The following is a 22500-nucleotide window of genomic DNA, read 5'->3' on the forward strand; positions in this document are numbered from 1 at the left end:
TGTGCTGCAGATGTTCTCTCTCTCTCTCTCTCTCTCTCTCTCTCTCTCTCTCTCTCTCTCTCTCTCTCTCTCTCTCTCTCTCTCTCTCAAAGTTTAAGTTAATCAGTAAGACTTATAATCTACACACACACACACACACACACACACACACACACACACACACACACACACACACACACACACACACACACACACACATCCTTCATCCATTTCCCTTTAACACGTCACCTTCCATCTTCGTCTTAACCTTCAGCCACCAATTTCCTCTAACCAGCAGCAGAGACTCACATCTCTTATCTTATCAGCCATGTGCTTCTGTTACCATCACTTTTATGTATGTGTTTGGGTAAATTATGCAGTGTGTGGTGGTGATGATATGTTATGTGTGATTGTAAATCTTATAAAAAGTAGCAGTAGTAGTAATGGTAATAGCACAAGTATAATAGTAGTAGTAGTAGTAGTAGTAGTAGTAGTAGTAGTAGTAGTAGTAGTAGTAGTGGTAGTAGTAGTAGTAGTAGTAGTAGTAGTAGTAGTAGTAGTAGTAGTAGTAGTAGTAGTAGTAGTAGTAGTAGTAGTATAGTAGTAGTAGAAATATAATATAGGTTGAGATCTAAAGGCCAAATACTTAGGCAAAAGATTCGAGGTCAACTTAAACATAGTTATCAGATTCCTTGAGTTGAAAATTCAGTAATTCCAACGTGATAGGAAGGGGGACCAGCAACTCTTGGCTCTAGAAATTAAATAATTACTTACTATGACCAGTAAAAAGACAAATCTATGCCAGATACTTAGTAATGAAGAAATGTGTTGTGTCTCTAGCAGATAAAGCTCACAAATATACAACAGACTACTTGACTTAACTTTATATTACGGTTTCAATGGTCTCTGTTGAAATGCTGAGCACAGGCTAGGTCATCATACATAATCAAAACACCCATTGATTGAAATACACAATAAAACCCATTAGAGAATCAGAGATTTTCACATTTAGCACATACAACACCACATCACTTCTCTTTCTCTCTCTCTCTCTCTCTCTCTCTGTTCATATCCTTATAAAATGTGGTGATTTAATACTGTAACTTGTCATTTCATTACCAGCACAGTACTCCAATGTTAGATACACATTAATACTTGAGATTGATACTTGAGGAAATACGGTAGTTGAAGTAGAAATATCAATAATTTAAATAACAGTGACTAGTAGTAGTAGTAGTAGTAGTAGTAGTAGTAGAAGTAGTAGTAGTAGTAGTAGTAGTAGTAGTAGTAGTAGTAGTAGTAGTAGCAGCAGAAAAGTCAATAACAGAAATAATAGTGACAATAATAGCAGTAGTAATAGTACTTAACAGTAGTAACATTAGTAGTTTTAGAAGTAATAGTTCTTGTGGTTATAGTTATCATAGTAACAATAAGAATAAAAGTAATGCTGGTTATAACAGTATAGGCAGCAGTAGTAGTTAGAAGGAGATGTAGTAGTAGTAATTTCCAATGGTAGCAGCATGAATGACATCAGTAACTCCTTGTTGCTAAGATCACATAAACACTGTTCTGACAATTCTTACACAGCTCTGGCACATCAAATCATCACTTAACCTTACAAAACCTGCTACTCTGTCCCTAACACCCCTTGGCACCCTGCTTTGGTCACTGCCTCTGCTATCTCACTCTTCCACACAGCCTCTTATACACAGCATAAGCCAAACAACATCTGGATCCTATGTGGTCATCTTCCAGTGCCTATCATGCAATTTCCAACACCCTGGTACCCTGCCATACAACTCTACACACTCACTACCCCTGCTACACATCTTGTACCCCTTCCCTGCCATTACCAGTCCATGACAATTCACCCCTGTAATATAAACCCAGACATCCCTTCCATGCAATGCAGTTTTGGGGATCTAGGTTTAAAAACACACTTTCTAGCACCTTGTCCTTGCCACACACACTTAACCACCCTTCCCCAGCTGCGTTATGCTGTAAACCCTAACTCATCCCTGCCATCTTTTATCACTTATATCTAGTTAGTCCCTATCACCCTATCAGCTACCACATCGTCCCTGGCATCTAACTGTCCTTATTACCTATCCCCTGGCACCCTATACCCTGGCAACAAGCCCCTGGCACCAACCATAGAACCTCTGGCACCCTGGCACTCACAGACTCCCGGCACCTCATTCCTGCCGTGCACTCCCTGGCACTAACCCCTGGCACATGACCCCTTGCACCCCTTGACCTGTTACGTGACCCCTGGCACCCTACCCCCTGCCCTGTAACCCCTGGCAGACGAAATTAAGGTCAGCCATATTTACAAGCTCGGCTCACTCACCTCCCGTATAATCCTTCACTAATTCTGGGCCGTCTTATGGGTCTACGAAGCTTAGAACAATCCACATTTCTCCTCTTCATTATTTTAAGCTTTTATTTGTTCACCCCATACATGCAGCACACAGGTCCAAGGGCGAATAGCATGAAGGTGGAGGTGTGAGGGTGCGTGGCTCGGATCTTTGTTGTTGTGTCCGCCATCCACTGTATAGATGCAGGAGCCGCACCACTCACCTCGACCACTATAGGGAGCCAGAACACTCTTGGTCTCGGTCTGGGTGCGCAGTCCAGAACTAAAGGCCATCCAATACCTCTATAGGCTCGCGGAAGGGATTCGAATCGTTTTACGCCAAAGGGATATTTTTCTAGACTCGGGGAATATGGAAATTTAAGCCTGTCTCTAGCAAAGGTTGCGCACGCACTCTATCTTCCAGTACAGGGGAAAGGGAAAAGCTGTATAGGATTGAGATATGGGTTTAGATGATGGTGCATGGTGTAGGCATTATCGGCAATGTACTGACGCCTGTCTCCTCTTCCCTCCCTCTCGTTCCCTCTTGTCTTCCCTCCATTTCCCCGTCCCTCTCTTTCCAGCACTGGCGAAAGGAAAAAAAAAGAAACTGTTTTGGGACTGGAATATGAGTTTACGTTATAGTGAATGGTGTGGTCGTTGTTAACAATATATCACTGTTTGGTAGCTCTCTAATACTCCTTTCCCTTTCCCTCTTCTCGTCCCTCCATTCCCCACTCCCTCCCTCCCTCCCTCCCTTCCCTCCTTTTTGTTTCCACGCCATACATTTCGATTTTCCAGCTAAACAAAGGAATTTCACGTAGAAGAAATCTAACTAGCGCAGTTGAGCAAACGTTACTTTATTAATATCTACTCTGAGATGTAAGAGTGTGCGCGTGTGTATGTGTGTGTGTGTGTGTGTGTGTGTTTGGCTGTGTGCGTGCCCTGCATTTTTGTACGTGCATGCAGTACGTGTGTGTGTGTGTGTGTACTGCCCTCGCTGGCTTGCATAACCCATATTTGCCTGAAAAGCTTACGCTTAAAAAAAGGCTAGCCATAATAAAAAATTTATGGAATATAAATATACAATGTATGAAATGGCTATAAATAAATGTTCAAATGTTCAAATGTTCGTCCAAGGCAGGTTACTGTGAGCGGTCAATTAAGTTTTTCATTCAGTATATTTCGTTCACCCAACACTTGTAACTGATTGAGGAAAGGTAACACAGGTAGACTTTTACACAGAACCTAGATGTAACTTTGTGCACAGCTGTTTAGACGAATAATGTGAAAAATCTCCGTAAATTCCCCAAACACGAGTCAGATAGCACACACACACACACACACACACATACATACACACTGCATTATTTAAGCAAACTTCATATTTTCCGCTTTTGATGTGAGTATACATCCTGTCTTGACATTTTATTTAAATTGCTAAACAGTAATTCCAATCGTACATAAAACATAATGATGATAAATAGTAATTTTATGGTAATATACTAAGTGCGAGTTTCATCATCTTTCTTTTGCCTCACTGTTTACCTACTCTCTACCGTAGAGGCAACAATTGGACACCGATGGAAAATTAATGCTGACCTTATTAAGTTGTGGGGCTCATTCTAGTTCAGACCAGTAAACTCTTCCGCTGGACTACCGTACAAAGCTTTAGAGGAGAGAGAAACGAAGTGGGATAACACCAATTTACGGTAGATGTTTAACACTGTCAATTAACAAACTTTGAATAAGTGACCGAGTGACTAAATTATCTTATTTTTTGCGTTTCTTCATCCTTAGATAAGACTTTTATAACTGTGACTCATTTATAACTCATGTCTCAAACGGGAACTCATGACAGTTTCCACTTGACTGTGGCAAATGCGGCAGGACAAAGTTTGATGAAAAGCATTCAGTCATTCACATATTAGTACATAGCTCGTTTAAGGGCTGAACATTGCATGGCTATGATTCGAAACATTTGTATAAAGTACAAACCTTAAATTTTCTCATTGCTTCTAAAATTAATATTGTAAATTGTAATATAAAGTGGCGAAAGATATTGTTCCAGATTATGTTAACTTCCTGTCATGATTCATCATTTTTATATCTCCACATCTCATGCTCAGCCATGCGTACTGCAGCCCGTGGTGCGAGATGCTGGAATCAGCTGCCAGAAGACGTCAAGAACATTGTGTCCCAGAACAACTTCAAATACACAATAAAGTGCACTAAAATCAATATTCGTTAGCTACTATTAATTTGATATATCATCTTTAATTCATCCATTTGGATTTATCATTGATATAAGCTTTAACCTTGTTTATATATATATATATATATATATATATATATATATATATATATATATATATATATATATATATATATATATATATATATATATATATATATATATATATATATATATATATATATAAACAAGATTAAGCTTCATCTCATGTATGTGTTTAGTGTTAATATGTTAAGTAATAATATGTATTTTGTTTAGTATCTAAGTATCTCCAGTCTTACTCGAACTTTAGTCTATTAGCACCTGCGAGGGTAGTAACAGGTCACTAAGAAGGCTTCGGCTCATCAGACCTGTGATCCTCGAATGAGGCCAATAAATATACTATAACCGCCCCCCCCCCCCGCTCTCTCTCTCTCTCTCTCTCTCTCTCTCTCTCTCTCTCTCTCTGATTTGTGGGTATTTAATTAACTGATAGAAGTTTAAACTGTCATGTCAGAAACGCAATAGTTACCATAAGTTGACTTGTGGAGGCCTTTGCTGGCAGTGTAAGACATTATTTACTTTTTGATAATGCTGATGGGTATAACATGACCCGACACACACACACACCCACACTGTAAGCCCTGGAACCCTCTGCTGACTCAACCAGACTTCTTTGAGGAGGATCAGGAGAGGATGGACAAGAATATTGAAATCCTTTCTTTGTTGCCTTTCAGAGTGATCGGCAATTATTTTTTTTTATTTCTATTTATTTATTTATTATTATTTTTTTTAGAATCACACACACACACACACACACACACACACACACAGAGAGAGAGAGAGAGAGAGAGAGAGAGAGAGAGAGAGAGAGAGAGAGAGAGAGAGAGAGTATACCTGTTAAAACACACATGTGCCACAGTCTGTATACATGAAAACAGGGTTTATATGTATACACACATAATTAAACCGACATAAGGAAGTAAGCAGGCAAGCACTATACTTTTCGCCTTAACAAGTCCCCGGACCAAGATAGATCTAAGGAACAAGATGGCGGCCCTCAGAGCGGCACTTCGAACCTGTACAAGACTCGGAAATATAGGTAATTAACACCCATTACCTGCCTTTCTTTACTAATTACTTTATATGTGAGACATTGACTAGCCATCTGACCTTTTTCATTCCCCTGACCTGCTTCAGGTGTCCTAATTTCACACGGTCAGGTGTTTAGGTAATTAGTGGAATAATTGATGTGTTTTTTTGTTGTATTCGTCGTATTTTCTTAATTGTTGGTGTTCTTAGCTGATTATTCAGCTCTCAGGAGTCTTGAAGTTGTCTTACTGTAGCTACTTATGTTATCTGATACATTTCGTGTTTGTGTATTTATGTAAGAATCATCGTTATTATTATCATCATCCAGGGTACCATTAGAATAATCATCATCATCATCACTATTATTATCATCATCATCATCATAATCAGAATCAGAATCATTATCGCAGTTGTCATAATTATCCTCCTCTCCTCCTCCTCCTCCTCCTCCTCCTCCTCCTCATCATCATCATCATCATCATCATCATCATCATCATGACCCCTACAGCGCTGATTGTGTAATTCATCTTCAGGTGGTGGTTTGTGACAGGAGACGAACCTCAGGATTTGGCCCACAGAAACATCATCATTAACAAAAAAATTTTTACGTGAAAAATAATTGTTATAAGATTTTTGCCAGAGGGCTACATTAAGTTAGCTTTAGATTTATTAATTTTACAGCTGATCCCTTCATTGCATTGATCATGACTTGAAAAGGTATCATATATTACCCAGAAATAAACAGTCATTGCCTAGAGATTAATCGGCTAAGGTTATTTCTATAATCACACTCACCAGGTGAATAACACTTGATGACCTGCAGGTGTAGGTGAGGTCGTGACGAGGCAAACTGCGGCAGTCCCTCTGGTAAGCCTCTGTCGGGGCCTGAGGACACCGCCGGCCATCTCCTCGGCTCTCTCACACGCCACCCCCTGGACATCACAGCAGGAGGTGGTGGTGGACGACACAGAGGCAGAAAGGAACTTCAGTCATGGTCAGAGAAAGAAAATATTAATATTATAATTTTCACATTTCTTTGCATGTTGCTACCATACATATAATACATACTGGTATCTATATATGTGCCAGGCTCTAATTCTGTTTAATTAAGATAGGCAAGATTATATGACATGGCTTGGCTCATTATCCTAAGAATTAAATTATATAGAGGAGGGTGTAGGAAGTGCCCTTTGTCTCTTTTGGCCGCCCTTTATGACACGCAAGAAATACAGTGACATTGATCTCATAGCCTTGCAGCAGCGTGTTTCAGGGCATTGTCTCCCGTAATGGTGGAGAAATACAAATTATACCAATGATAAATAACTGAAAAGTCAAATTCAGTAATTTTGTCTCATCATTCCCACACCTGTCATTATCTGATGGAAGGAAGTGGTGTATTACTCCGCTCATCTCTCCCCACAGAGGTAATAGAGAAGGTGGACAAGCAGGTGAGGGAGGGGCTGGCCGGACGACTGTTTGCTGTGGTGTTTCTGCAGGGCAAGCAGCACCTGGTGACCCCCGGTGACTTGATGGTGGTGCAGACGTTCTTCCCGCCCAACACTGGGGATTCCTTACGCCTGGAAAAGGTGAGCGTATTTCAGGATCAGTGGAGGAATGTAGTAGTCAGATGGAAGGTGATTTGTTTTGCTCAGATTAAGAGAGAGAGAGAGAGAGAGAGAGAGAGAGAGAGAGAGAGAGAGAGAGAGAGAGAGAGCATTGTTACTGAAATGGTTGTGCATGACTGACAGGTAATGATGGTGGGGTCCAGGGACTTCTCATTGTACGGCCCGACCACTGCTTGGCCAAGACTTGGTGAGAGTGGAGGCAACAGTGGTGGAGAAGACTCTCTCTCACTGTCGCATTTATTTCTATAACCGCCGCCGCAAAAACTCCCGCAGAACTAAATGTAAGTGTTAAGTGTGTCCAGACATGGAAAGATTGAGTTACTAAATTTTCTCTTTTGAAAAACAGCTTCCTTAGATTTAACAAAGTTTACAAATTTTTTTCCTTTTTCTTCTTTTTAATCATTAGTCATGTTGTCTACCAGAAATGTTTGATACTTCCATTTAGTATCACTAGTGCACTTTTTTTTTTTTTTTTTTTTTTCCCCTGGCTGTTGCTAGATGTATAGGCAGTTACATTGCCTAATTAACATTATTCTGCAGCATCACCAGTCATTGCTTTGGTCTGCAACTCCATTCTTAGACCAGCTGATGAGCCAGAGTGCCTGATCTTAACATATCCTTACTAATCTTTATTATCAAGTGAGGATAAACATTACATTGCTTTATGCGTATGTAGAGAAATTGAAACTTTAAATTATGAGTGATAACGAGTGATGAATTTTAACCTCCATCCCTCCCTCCCTGTGCAGTCAACCGAGAAACACACACCATACTGAGGATCAACCGCATTGAGATCACACACGGCATCAATGAGGTGCCAGAGGTGACAGGCGTGGATGGCAGGACTTTGTAGCGTTTTAGGTGAAGAGTCTTGTACATATTGCTGTTACTGACTTCATCTATTACTTCAACTGTTGTTACTTCTACTTCTTTTACCACTTTTGTTACCTCTAAGTCATGAGTCTTGTACATACTATACTTGTTTGCCATAACCTTAGAAAAATTTTTGTAATATTAAAGTAATGAAGTATACAGTTGTGTCTATATTGTTTATACCTTCATGTGTGTTTGAGAGAGAGAGAGAGAGAGAGAGAGAGAGAGAGAGAGAGAGAGAGAGAGAGAGAGAGAGAGGTAATTTATGGGATATGTGTGTGTGTTTGTGTGTAAGAGAGAGAGAGAGAGAGAGATGTAATTTATGGGATGTGTGTGTGTGTGTGTGAGAGAGAGAGAGAGAGAGAGAGAGAGGTAATTTATGGGACAATTAATTTTCTATAAGTCTTTGATTTAGAATACAAATATTATATACCATATTTTGTACACTTAAAGGAGAATGAAAGCCAGTTTAGGTAAAAGCACCTTCATTAGTAATTAATACATTGTACTGATGCCTACCTACAGGCTATCTTATCTACTCTGGTTAGGATTGTTCATAACAATACAACATCTGTCTGCAGACCTCAAAAGGAAAACTGTCAGTATAAAAACTTACAATATAAAATTAACAAAGTATGTACTACCAAGAGCAATACTCATACTCATTACAGGTGGGCATCTTGAGAAGGGGCTGGAAGACACACTCCTGATAAGCTGGTCTGTTTGCTATGCCCAGGTAGTCCTAATGTAATATGCACTGTACATGTGACTTTCCTACATGGTAAATGAGCTCACAGCTTTCTTCTAGTAGCTGATTACTCCATGACCACTAGCATACACCATATATGACAGCATTGTTCTTGATGATAATCTTGGCTGCTATTGAGAGGGAAGAAGTAAGGATACAGATGAGAAAGAAAGGGAGAAAAAGGATAGTGGAGGGGGAGTACCAGGTACATTAACAAAACATGCTTATATTGTCCTTCAGTAGTCATGGTGTACAATATCAAATGCCATGGCCCTCAATGCCATATCTTAATACTGATTATTCCAGCTGTGTCATGGTAATAAATTAATTATTACACAAACATGGTATCTGTATTGCTATTACTTTAGGGGACACATGGCCAGGTGCTCCCCCCACACACCACTGGGAGAGAGTGAAAGAAGCTTTTTCTGTCACCTCCAAGCTATCACAGATATGTATCAGCTACTTTGTTAAGGCACTCTTTCATGAATACTAGTATCAGCCACTTTCTTAGGGCATTCTCATGAATACTAGATCAAAATTACCACATGCAATGAATGAAAAAGTGGGCAAGACTGACAGACGACCAAGGATTGTGATTCCTCAGCTTATTACCGTCTCAGTTTTCAATGACTGGCACTTGCTGCTGGATCCTAACAAGACATGATGCACAGCACAACCTCAGCTTGGTCAAGAACTTTAATTTTCTTGTGGAAAACTTGTTGGCTATTATATATGGTGTATCACAACTGCTGCCAGTCTGCTGTGTAGTGAATGAAGTAAGGATTCCCATCTGACAGGCAGGAGATTATATGTAATCAGCTCTTGTACATTCACTATTCCCTGAATAACTATTCCACACTAACAAGACTGTGCATACTGAAGCAAAACTGAACCCACTAATCGTTCCTGCATCACATACTACAGAAGGTATTGTGCTATTACTGAACCATGAAAACTGACCTACTGAGGGCCTCTACTGCTTTACTGTTATCCTGTATGCTGCACTGCTTCTGTGAGTAATGAAGGTATTACTAGCACTAACTAGTTACTCTCAAATGTACTGCACTAATCAGAATTCAGCCCTATTATTTATAAAAATGCATAAAATCAATCACAGGTGAGATTAATGATCCTAGCTGTATCACTCAAAAATCACTACACCACAACATCCAAGATAAATGGACTTGGCCTGGCTAAAAACTTGTATGACAGCTGACACATTAAAAATCACCACACTGGTCACACAAACCTGAGTCTAAAGGTCATCAGCCAAGCTATAACACCAATTGCAGAGTGAGATCTAAAAAAAAGTAATATTGCACAAGACTGCCATTGTTTGTGCAGTGGCACCAACAACAAATAAATTCTCACTACGTTGTTAATTTCTCCTTTTCATCTTTACAAAATACATGTTCACATTCGTGTTCCAACAATGAGATTCAAACCTTTAAACATTACCTGTATACCAGGCTGACATAGCCAGAAGGGGTGGTAACTGAGACAAACTGACCTTTCAAAATACAGAGATAAATTTCTACTGGTAAGATTCAAACCTTCCCCAATACAAGGATGAAATTATATACATTGAGCTGTTACAGAATACTCAACACATTCTGGTCACACATGTGCCTGTGGACTGTTAACTTTTGTACTTTTCAAGATGGGAGGTCATAGAGAATACTCAAGGTTATGTCGATACATGATTTACTGATGGTGAATCTTTGAGCCAGCAATTTTTTTCCCCATCAGTCAACAATTGTAAGCAGAAATTATTCAAGCAGATAAAAATGAATAAATAAATAAATAAATAAATAAATAAAATAAAATAATAATAATAGTAATAATAATAATAATAATAATAAAATAAAATAAAATAAATCACAATAAAAATGATACCCTAAAGTCATAAGTTTAATTTGATTTAAACCTGAAAGGCTTGCAACAGTCCACAAAATGGGATGAGTTATCACATGAAAGGGAGGTTGAAAATACCATGCAGATTTCATAATTGCAACAACAGCATGCATAAAAAAAACATATAAAAATTACATGGTAACCGTTAAAAAGTATACACATCAACAAACAACTAAAACTAATACTTGTTCCCTTCCACTGTTAATATCTGATGTGTCTAAAATGTTGGATTAAAAGACACCCTGCAGGCACCCAAGCCACACTTCCTGAGCAGAAAGGGCCACTACTGTCACATATGTTCCACCTACCTAATGAGCACCACATCAAGTTTCTTAAGACACACCTCTTGTCAATATCTCTTGACACCCAAGAATACTAGATCCTCATTAAACACAAGAAGAGATCCTGAAAAGATATTTTCTGTAATAAATTTTCTTGACATATTTGAGAAAATACAATTAATGTTTGATGAGGAAAAGTTTCAGATTATTTCTTCCTATTACTATCAACATTAATACTCTTGGCTGTTGGACTCCCCCATCTTCCTGCGCTTCCCTTCTCTCTTCTTCTTGTTGATGAAGCTCTCAATGCGCTTCAGAGGGTGGAGCAAAGCTTCATCAGAATCATTCAACTACGGCAAAGAGAAGCAATAAATGAATCTCAGATAACTGAATAAAAGCAATAACAAATAAAAAAGAAGATAAATTTGACACTATAACATTAGACATTCAGGTAACAGTATGGGCTAAGCAGAGCCAAGAACACATCTTACCTGCAGATAGCGACGCACATCATTCACCTTTTGAAGAGTCTCATTATTGGAAGGCACCGATAACTGTCTCTTGAAGGACGGCCGCAGCTCCTCAGCACCCCTCACCTCCGGCCCAACTCCTGTGACACCACCAAACTCAGAGGGTGCAATGGCCTCCAAAGCTGACTGGGAGTGAATCAGTGGGAAACCCTCCTTGGGGGACTCCAGGGGTGAGGCTTCTACCATCAGGTCAGGGTGGAGTTCCCTAGAACTGCCTCCACATGCCTCACTCACTTGGAAGCCAGCATTACTGCACTGCTGCTGAGGATCTTCCAAGGATGACAACCTCTCCAAACTGTAAGAATGACAGAATATAAGGCAGAACATGAGAGAGAGAGAGAGAGAGAGAGAGAGAGAGAGAGAGAGAGAGAGAGAGAGAGAGAGAGAGAGAGAGAGAGAGAGAGAGAGAGAGAGAGAGAGAGAGAGAGAGAGAGAGAGAGAGAGAGAGAGAGAGAGAGAGAGAGAGAGAGAGAGAGAGAGAGAGAGAGAGAGAGAGAGAGAGAGAGAGAGAGAATTTGTGTGTGTGTGTCCACTAGTCATGAACTGCATTCCTACCTGAAACAGCTGGTAGCCCCAAGCTCCGAAGTTTCAGAGGGTTCTGGTGAAGAGCCTCCTGAATTCAGCTCACTGAAGCTGTGGCCACGGGTCATACCATGAAACAGATTTTGATTAGGCACTTCTGAAGCAGACTTCCTTCGATAAGAGGTGCTCAGGCTTTTGACTCGGGGATGCAGGGCAGGAGTCTTTGAGTTGTCAAGCACATCTAGATCATCAAGGTGATTTTCCGAGGTACTGTTTTCTCCACTGAAGTGTCTCCTTCGTGCACCCCCACATGCATTACCTGACTTGAGCTTGCTTGAGGGGGAGGAAGTGCGGATCCTCCTGTGGTGGACAGGCTTGAGTCTAGGCAGCATCTCACCCAGTTGACTAAGGTTGAGAGAGGATCTGAAATGACAATAGACCACTGAGCTTGGCAGTACTGACATCTTGCTTCTCCTTCAAGGGAAACAAAGTCATTCTGAGGTCATGCTTCCATGATGACCACTACCACATGTATTTTATTATTATTATTATTATTTTATTTTTATTTCTTATTTATTTTATTTTATTTTTTTCCAGTATATGGAATGAGTGTCAGTGTGTTAGCTAGATGGAGCTTGAGGCCACAAATTGAAGGGCTCCACTTGGGCATAGTTCTTAAAGTTATGGGTCATTCTACTGAGGATTTTCTCAGCTTGCCAAGACTGCCAATGAATGGATTGAAATATTAAGATTTTAGTGTCACATGTTTATACAAAAGTAACAATAAGATACCAGCATATATGAAATCAAAATGCAATAACCCATAACTGAACTCAAATACAGAACAAGATATAGATAGTCTTTGGAGGGAATAAATTCACATCCCAGAACAACACAATCTTAAATTCTTACTATTCATTTTTTAATACTTTTAACATGTTTATTGAAGTAAAATTCCCTTGTTACACATTTCATATCCTTCTAGATTTGCCATACCACCACTAACACAATGAGGGAGAGAGCTTGAGATTAACAAATTTCAAGGCACTGGAAGAAAAGACAAGTCATCAATCAAACAATACCAGCCCCAACCATCCATGCACCACCAAGGCCCTCTAGATCTGTGATACAACCTTGGTGCAAGTCCACAGAACCTGAAAATCCGACAAAAAGTTACGTACTCAGTAATTAAAATGTGCAAAGCTGAGAATCAATGCAACAAAAAACTCAGCCCTTAAGGAAGCACCCTTAATAAAATACTGATCAATTACAAGGATTTATTAGCAATGATTACAAACATAGAAAATGTATGTTAGTAAAATCTAAACAAGTGCAGCCAATAAAGCACACAGGGCCTCTAATATTGTGATTGGTTAGTTACATATTACAAAAAATTTAGTACTGGTTAGTTAGTCACCCAGCAGTCATGGTTCTACAAACTCAGCAAAATGTGAAAGACTTGTGTCCCTCCTGCTAAGCCAATATACTAATAAGTGAACTGTAATCAAGATCATGAATGAGTTCCTCCACCTTGAAATAATCAATCAAATTAATTTTTCCTCCATGCAATCACCAATCACATGCAGTGAAAGGAGGAATGAAGTTGAGTTTATTCATGAACCAATAAGTTCTGAAGGAAGTGCAAGAAAAGATTCCCCAATTAGATGTCTTACAAGAAGTAGCACCCTGACTAAGCTGGTGCTGATTATTCAATGTTTTTGACATATTACTAGACATACAGACACGAATGGGACTCCAATATATGCAAGCTATATAGCCTTGGAATGTGCAAACATAAGCATGTGGAAGCACACCCTGTCCAGGGCACATCAATACACTCCTCCCTCATCACTCCTTACAAATATTCCACAAAAGTATTGGTCTGACACTGGCAAAACTCTTACCCAAAAGAAAATGTGGTGTTAGTAAGGCAGTCAAGGCTTTCTGCATCACTCACATACAAACCTACAAAGTGAGAGTTTACAACCCACAAGTGATCATCTACTTGAGCACATGTCTAAAAAGCAAAAGACTGACTGGTGTTGAGTGTAAATGTTATTTCTACACAGTGGCATCAACAAATGTTAAACTTAAGGACTGTAATAGAAACTCTAAACCCTCCAGTAATAATACTGATGAAATGAGGTAAAGCTGATGATAAGAGAGACATTTTTCAGGCTTATATTTAGTTATTAATATTATTTGCATCTTTATTATCTATCTTCTAAATGTACTTATTATTAACACAGATGAAAGAAAGACACTGTCACTGGATTTTAAATCCTTTGAGATCATTGCTGAAAGTGTGTGTGTGTGTGTGTAATATGAATAGATACATATTCTACATCCCATTTAATGTTCTCCTCAGTCATGAGCAGAAATGGAATAGTAATGAAAAATACAATATATGTGTCTGTGTAAAAAAGTTATAAAGATTACCCACTTTTTTCATGCAAATTGAATTACATCATAATTTTTTTTTTTATTATTATTTTTTACTACTCTTTGGAGCAAAGGCAGCCTCATATAATGTATATATATATATATATATATATATATATATATATATATATATATATATAATTTTTATTTTATTTATTTTTTTTTTTGTGTATATTTAACCCATGATCCACAAAACCTCTAACAGAGTAACCAATTCTGAGCTACATCTTTTGTTTCTGTCATCACTGACCCAATAAGATATTTAAATCTGAAATACACTAACACACTTTTGCTTTCAAACACTAATTCAACATCTCAATACTAAGAGAAACATCTTAGTATGACAACATAACTTATACACAATTTTTCTTGCCTTAACATTCATATTCAAAATCTAACTTGAAACTCTTATACACTTTGGTGTGGCAGAGAAGGGTTGGACACATCAGCCCACCACCTTCATCATCAAATGGACAGACACTTCATGCCTCAAGACATACAAAGATGCCTTCCCAAAACAACATTTTCACTGCAGACTTTAAAGTAGTTATGTAAAATTAGTTATGTTCAATTTAGATAACTTTCATTGTTTATACATACACCACATCAGTGAAGCAGCATATTGCAAGCATACACACACATACATACAGTACTCACTTGCCTCACAGATTTACACAATATTTCTTGCATTTGCCATACAGCACAAACACCAATCATCCCTCCAAAGCATCATGTGATCAAGAACATTGAATTGCAATACACAGACTCATTCCTAACTAGGAAAAGCCAGCATGACTAAATTGCCTCACTTTCTTTCTCACTCATTTTCAGCCTCTTTCTTTAAAATACACTAACTCATTCTTCATTCTCAATGGGCAATTTGACATAATTGCTCCCCCCCCCCCTCTCTCTCTCTCTCTCTCTCTCTCTCTCTCTCTCTCTCTCTCTCTCTCTCTCTCTCTCTCTCTCTTTCTCTCTCTCTCTCTCTCTCAATCACTGTCTAACTACTGCTCACTCCACCTTGCTTACATCTCACCATTGTACTTCAGTGAAAGACTTGAGTTACAGCCACCTATGTTGTGCAGCTGGTGGCATGAAAGACATCGCTGTGGTGTTGTACTGGCAGTGACACAATGTGGATGAATGGGGTGGTGGGTGGATGAATGGATGGGGAAGCGGAGGATAGGTGATGAGAGGAGAGGTAGTGCATGACTCTCATCTCTCACCTCTCACTCATCTCTAGGCAAGCATCTCGTGCATGCTGAGGTCAAGCAACACCTGAGTGGCCTGTTCATTGATCTCAGGTGCCTTACCTGACTCAATCCTGGATGCCGTGCAAGAAAGAGACATAAGTGAGTTAATATTTTGTATCTGAGTTACCCAAGCCAGCAGTATCTTAAGGCTGTACATATTCTTTAGTGTTTCATTCTCTCATTAGGAGTATCTTCAAAGATCACAAACATAATTAGATGGGTTCTCATGTGTGTGTCTTTCTCAATGATGATGCAGAATTCTTGTTAAACTTTCAACAGAAACATGAATGCACTAGAGCCTGTTGAAAATAGTGAAGTTAAGGAAGCAAAACACTTGAGAATGCAGTCTTAAATTCATAACAGATGGTACTGAAAGGCTTAAGATTGTATGTACATATAAAGGCTTGTTATTTATATTAAAGTCAATATTTTTAGTTGCTTCCATAGTTTAATCAGAACAAATAATTTTCAAATGCTCTTTGTCATCAAGCACTTTATGTCATCCCAGACTGCCACACAAAGAGAACTACATCTAAATCTAAATCTAGAGATAACTTATGCCTAGTTCTTCTTTATATGTACATCAGCATGTCTTGTTTATATGCTCATTATTACACCATGCAGTGAGCTTTACCTCATAGAATTAAATCTTAGTTTGCACACACACACACACACACACACACACACACACACACACACACAAACATTTACAGCATGTAAGTATACTGAATCATTAGGGTTCATGAAGGTTATTGGCAAGCAGGGATATGAGACCATAAAACAATCTGGAAAACTTGGTGCAAAAGCAGTGATTCCCCTGGTCTGGTGCTCCCCTGGCCATCATTATAATGATCATGTCCTTATAATTGGTAACCAAAAACATAAGTGAACTGTTAATGGAAGAATTGAACTTATTGTCAGTGAGAGTCATTTACTCTCATTGTGATGCACAACCATAGTCAATACTAGTCTGATTCTGCATTCATTTTCATTTTGTTTAGTGTTTTTTGTTAATCTTTAATCCTGTGATCAGCTGGCAATCTTCTTATAGAAATTTAGACAAGCAGATCAGAACACTCAAGACAGAGAAAAAACACTAGGCATAGTGAAAATTATGAGTGTCATTTTGATCATCTTCTGTCCATGACCGTATCTTAGGTAGCACATCTTAAGGATACCACTGAGATACAGGCTTGGAGTAGCACCTCAGAGGAACACTTTTTAGGGGATATGTATGTAGGAGACTGATAAACCTAGGAAATGGAAGTCACACAAGTGCACCTTTCATGTCATCTTTCACTGCAAATAACAACATGCAATGAGAGAGAGAGAGAGAGAGAGAGAGAGAGAGAGAGAGAGAGAGAGAGAGAGAGAGAGAGAGAGAGAGAGAGAGAGAGAGAGAGAGAGAGAGAGAGAGAATAAAAATGAGATAATATGTATAATGCCTACAGAGATGGTAGTGGCTTTGGGTTGAAGAAGAAGTGGCGGTCGAACGCTCTCTGGACAAACTCGCAGGCCTGTTTGTTTCCCTCAGTGCTGAAGTTGGCCCGGACACGCCTTGAAACCTGTTGAGGGATGGGCAGATTGGAGTCTTAGGTGTGGGAAAACACACCAAGGCAAACACAATAAGGAACAATATGAGCCAGGAACTACTGACAAAATGAGTGGAGAAAATTCAAACAGTGTAATATAAAGCAAAATGATACTTGAACTGTTTAAATAAAAAAAAAATTGTAATGATAAGAAATAAGATCAATAAGAACAGAACTTGAGAGAGAGAGAGAGAGAGAGAGAGAGAGAGAGAGAGTACCATACCTTCTTCATGAGGTGTTCCAGTTCAGTATCACAAGCATCCTTCATAAACACCTCACAGATTGCCTCCACAAGCCATGATCCACTTTCAGGGTGGCGGAATGATACAAAACCTGAAGACAGAGGCAGAAATAAAAGATACAAGACCATGGATGAATTACTATGTGTATGTATCATCCTGCAGTAATTTTATCATTATAGTTTGATCTTATCCTTTTAATTATTATATATTCAACAGTTTCAATCTGCACACTGCAGTCAATAAACATCTACCTATCAATCTTTGTGTGTGAGGGAGTATTAGCAACACAAACTTTGGATACACTAGTAGGGTTGAGGATGCAGGGTCAAGCAGACAGCTAGAGACCAACATCAAATCACAAAGGAAGAAGGAAGAATAAAAGAAGGGATGTGTTGACAGGAGCAGGAAGAGCTGAAGAGTCTGAAGAGAGCTGAAGAAGGATGTGTCAAATGCTCACCTCCAACAGTAGAGTAAACAATGTACATATCAGTGTAGGTTGGGTCTCGCTCTGGCACAGTGCTCCCAAAGGTGCTTGAATCAGTTTCCACATCAAGGCCATTACTGTTGCCCTTGCTCTTCACATGGGACACATTAGCAGCATCCACCCCTATATCTGGGCCTACACCCCTGAGTGAGGGAGAGAGTGGATGAGGGCACTGTATATTAACTACAGCATTGCACTGATATACCTGGATACAACTTATCAATCACAAATATCATCTTTAGCTGGTAGAGTTGTGCTGCACTGTCTAAATCAAACAGCAATGGCCCATATTAATAAACTGATTCCTTGAAGAACTTGGTTGAGTAGAAAATTATAGCAATTATTTATAAAGTTGTACAGATTATTGTTCTTTGCAGATTGTAAGGGGAAGGGAAAACAGTTACTGTATTTCCTCTCTCTCTACATGATTCCATTGTTGTAGCAACAAAAATAAATTAAGCAATTAATTTCTTTTCAACAATATTCTTCTAAATCAACATTTATTAATTTTGTGTTCTCACATTTGCTTCTTTCTGCTGCATCCTTTTTTGCAACCCTCTTATCTCCTCCCAAAATATTTTCTTATCCACTAGGAAATTTTTTGTCTACTACCACACTCCCATTTTTGTACATACCTACAGAACTGAAATATGAAAATCTTGGGTTTCCCCTTGAGTATTGGACACTCTCTGTTATTAAAACGCTCCACCACATTGTGCACAGTAAGGTAATGGTTGTCTGAGGTGTAGAAGGAAGTGTCGTCTCGGCCGTGACTCATGAACACAACAATGCACGAGTCCACATTACTGTGCTCCTTCATGTTGCGGAAGTCCCTCAGAGCCTGGATGGTTTCCTGTACAGTAGAGGAGCACATGGTGATGCTGGATTACCATAGGTCTGTCTTATGACTTATCAGAGAGATCTTTGTTTTTACAATTTTTTTGTTTTGTCTATCACTAAAACCTCTATATATTTATTTTAGACTATCCATTTCCACCAGGGGCCAACAGGAATAAGTGTGTGCATGATGTGTGTATGAGTGTGTGGTGCTCTGTCTGGGCCACCATAAGGGGTGTGTGAGGACAGGTGGAGATAAGTGTGCTACTATATATTTCCATGGCTGTGCTGGTATATAAATTGATATCTATTTCTTATTACTGTTTGGGTGAAAGCAAGCAGATCTATCCTTCCACTACACCCCAACGTGTCACACACCCATTTGGTCATGTTGATGTGGTAGGAAGGCTTGTATCCCATCTGGCTGAACAGCTGGCACAGATTCTGGACATCAATCTCAGAACCCGAGCGAGTCTCATGCTGCTCATCAAGAAAGTTCTTGTAGTTGGCCAGGAAGACGTAACCTCGAGGTTCAGATTCATTATTGTATACCTGTAAGAAAAAAGGGAAAATCAAAGGATACATGATGTATATTTAACATATTTCTGGAGCTGGCAGGTATTTCATCCATTCAAACATCTTTATGTCACTATCTTTGCAATACATTATTCATATAAGGTACTGCACAGCATCCACCTCTCCACTGCATAGCATCCACCTCTTTCTATAGCCCTTTATTCATCTTTTCTTCTACTAATCCTGCCTCTCTTAACAAATCTTCCCTTCCATCATCATCTCTCACTCTCTTCACAGCCCAACACTTTCCTCACCTCATTCCTCAAGAAATGCTTGCCGCCAATCTCCCGACATGGCACCACTGATATCTTGAGGGGTGTGCGGGGACTGGCAGAGGAGCTTGGTGAGGCAGTGTGAGTGTCCATGGGTGTGTTGGCATTCAAGTTGTCATTTTCATTATTGTTGGTGATATCCTGGCCTGGGTTGGGGAAGGTAAAGTTGGGGTGGCCAGGGAGGGTTGTTATGTTGCTTGCTCCCCCTGCCCACTGCTGAAGATGGTGCTGGAATGGGGTAACCCGCAGACCAGAAAAGGCACTAGGATCTTGGCTGCAGGGGAAAAGAAATTATGGCAACACAAAGATTAAAAGGTAATAATAACTACAAGAGTGTAAGATTGTGTGTATCAAACAGTTACTAATGTCTGATATCAAAGAGAAACACGGATGAAATTGCATAAAGAAATAAAATACATTGAAGACAGGCAAAAAAGCATACAGGAATGAGAAAGAAGACAACAACAACCACATCATCACCACTGACCACCACACATCCTGCCTCCACCAGTTACCTGAGGGGTTCAGGAGAGTGGTTGCCATCAGGGTCCAGACACTTCACCAGGTTCTCCATCCCCTGCTCCTGAAGAACCCCAAGGAAGCTCCTCAGACTGCTGCTGCTGCTGCTGCCAGATCCTGATGCTGCTAACAAAGCCACCAGTTGCCTCACTTGTTCCTTCTTTGTGTTCAGACTCTGGTGGAGGAGAGAGGGAGAGGTGACAGTGAGGTGCTTCTCTTTTCACATTCTATCTCCTTCCTCTCACACCTTTTTATAAGCCACAACATTGTACTTGCTTCTCCTTTACATTTCTCCTTCCTTTCCTCTTTTCTCTTGTTCTGTTCTCCTTACCCTTCATTCAGAGCCTTCTGCCTTCCCTCATGCCTCCATGCATCACATCCATTGCACATCATGACAAATTTATATTCTCTGTGCTTCTGCTTCCCTTATATTCTTTAACAGCCCTCTGCTTCCTCTCTTCCACACATCAAATATTTTCAAATCATAACACTAACATTTTTTTTATTTTTCATGTTTTATCCTTCTCCTTTCCTCCCAACTCTTTAACCTCCTTTTTCCTTCCCTTACCTACCATCAGGTGGGCCATGTTAGCCTCAGTCAGCAGCTTCTGTTGGAGGAGGCTGTAAATCACATCTGTTGTGCGGCCCCATGCCACCACCTCCGTTGCTATTGCCTCCACCTGCTCCTTCACAGCTTTCCATTCTTCCCCACTCATAGTGCTGGCCCTGAAGAAGGAGTGAGAAGGATAGCTAGAGTTAGATGATGCACTGGTGTCTGTGTGTGTGTGTGTGTGTGTGTGCATGTACTGCTATGTAAACAATCAGTAAATCACACAGACTGGATGAAATTAAATACCCACAACTAATAAATCACTACTCTAACTCTTCCTACAACAAGGCCACACACACACACAAACACACACACACTTGTTAATGCTGACATTCCCAATAGCATGTGTGTGGGAGGGACATGTGAAAGAGAAAGTGAATGGATGTGGATAACTGTTAAAATTGTAGAAAATGACCACAAGGTGTAGGGATGTAGGAGGGGGTGTACAGAATAAGTGAATATGTGAATATGTGAAAGGCAGTGGAGGATGGTGACAATAAGGAGCGGTAAGTAGATGGGACAGGATGTAGAATCAGATAAGAGTTTAAATAAAGGCTGAAAGAGCAATGGACAGGAAATATGAACTAGGTCTTGACCAAGCTACATAAGTAAAGTCATGTAAGTCAGTGTACTAGTAATTCCCCTGATATATAGGAAAAGACACTTATGCTTGATTAGAGAGTGAGGAGATGAGGAGGTTAAAAGGCTAAAAGTCTAAGAAATGATGAGATAATACATTGTACATAACCAACCTTGTCATAATACTGCCCCCTGTGTTAACCTTTCACTTGCCTGCACATGACTCTCTCTCTCTCTCTCTGTTTAGTGAGGCAATCTGTCAGTCCTGCATGTGACAAAAAGCTATTACCAGATTTTGTTAGGAAATAAGTACAAACAGGTTTTTCATAATGTAAAGTGAGTGTCCACATCCATGAAGACAGCATGAGGTAATGTCAATACTAATACCACTTGTTTTGTCATCAGCAGTTGCATTACCTCTATTTATCAAGGTTTTCTTGCTAAATGAGAGAGAGAGAGAGAGAGAGAGAGAGAGAGAGAGAGAGAGAGAGAGAGAGAGAGAGAGAGAGAGAGAGAGAGAGACCTGCTCCTCCTTCTTTGTTCTATGAAATTATTAAAAACTGAAATCTTTATCCTCACACACACACACACATAACGTCTTGTTACGCTATAGTCATGGACCAATTATGTGTCCTTCTAATCTACACACACACACACACACACACACACAGGCGGTACAAGGAAGGCAAAAAAAAAAAAAAAAAACTACTCGGCACACAATACACAACCCCTGACACGTACTTCACACTACAGAACCAAGCAACACTTCTCTAACAGCCAACGTGACACAGACCTCCACTACTCCTCCTCAAATTCAATGTATCTTTATGAGCCGCACTAAATATATATAACAGGAGGGTACTGGCCGCCATACCTGCCTCACACTGCCTCAGGACACCCTCAGGACACTCATTACCACACGCACCCTCCCCGCTGCAGCC

General features: G+C 39.7%; 3 protein-coding genes across 8 annotated transcripts in view; 1 reads left to right on the top strand and 2 right to left on the bottom strand.

Annotated features, from left to right (window-relative positions):
* LOC135115630 (macoilin-2-like) overlaps positions 1–2673 on the bottom strand; it is a 17199-nt gene extending 14526 nt beyond the window's left edge. The window contains exon 1 of the mRNA XM_064032556.1: positions 2330–2673. Coding sequence (XP_063888626.1) covers positions 2330–2409 — 80 coding nt within the window. The 5' untranslated portion in view covers positions 2410–2673. The remainder of the gene's footprint in view (positions 1–2329) is intronic.
* A 2773-nt stretch (positions 2674–5446) lies between these two features.
* LOC135115631 (large ribosomal subunit protein bL21m-like) lies at positions 5447–8322 on the top strand. Its single transcript, XM_064032557.1, is given in 6 exon segments — positions 5447–5667; positions 6481–6651; positions 7080–7243; positions 7406–7444; positions 7446–7563; positions 8032–8322. Coding segments are annotated over 6 exon segments (648 nt in total). The 5' UTR covers positions 5447–5615; the 3' UTR covers positions 8136–8322.
* Positions 8323–8623: 301 nt separating this feature from the next.
* Positions 8624–22500, bottom strand: part of LOC135115726 (uncharacterized) — a 15007-nt gene continuing 1130 nt past the window's right edge. Inside the window, exons 1-13 of one of the 6 annotated variants that reach the window (XM_064032660.1) lie at positions 22434–22500; positions 21773–21824; positions 20943–21096; positions 20367–20545; positions 19834–20125; positions 19382–19555; positions 18802–19019; positions 18140–18309; positions 17664–17773; positions 17298–17413; positions 12187–12576; positions 11593–11926; positions 8624–11451 (exon numbers count right to left, since the gene is read on the bottom strand). The exon at positions 22434–22500 is cut by the window's right edge and continues 22 nt beyond it. In XM_064032660.1, coding sequence (XP_063888730.1) covers positions 11332–11451; positions 11593–11926; positions 12187–12576; positions 17298–17413; positions 17664–17773; positions 18140–18309; positions 18802–19019; positions 19382–19555; positions 19834–20125; positions 20367–20545; positions 20943–21096; positions 21773–21780 — 2265 coding nt within the window. In that variant the 5' untranslated portion in view covers positions 21781–21824; positions 22434–22500 and the 3' untranslated portion in view covers positions 8624–11331. The other 5 variants (XM_064032662.1, XM_064032663.1, XM_064032661.1 and 2 more) reach the window with 5 other exon arrangements.

Source organism: Scylla paramamosain, chromosome 29, assembly GCF_035594125.1.
Source record: "Scylla paramamosain isolate STU-SP2022 chromosome 29, ASM3559412v1, whole genome shotgun sequence".
NCBI classification, from domain to species: Eukaryota; Metazoa; Arthropoda; class Malacostraca; order Decapoda; family Portunidae; genus Scylla; species Scylla paramamosain.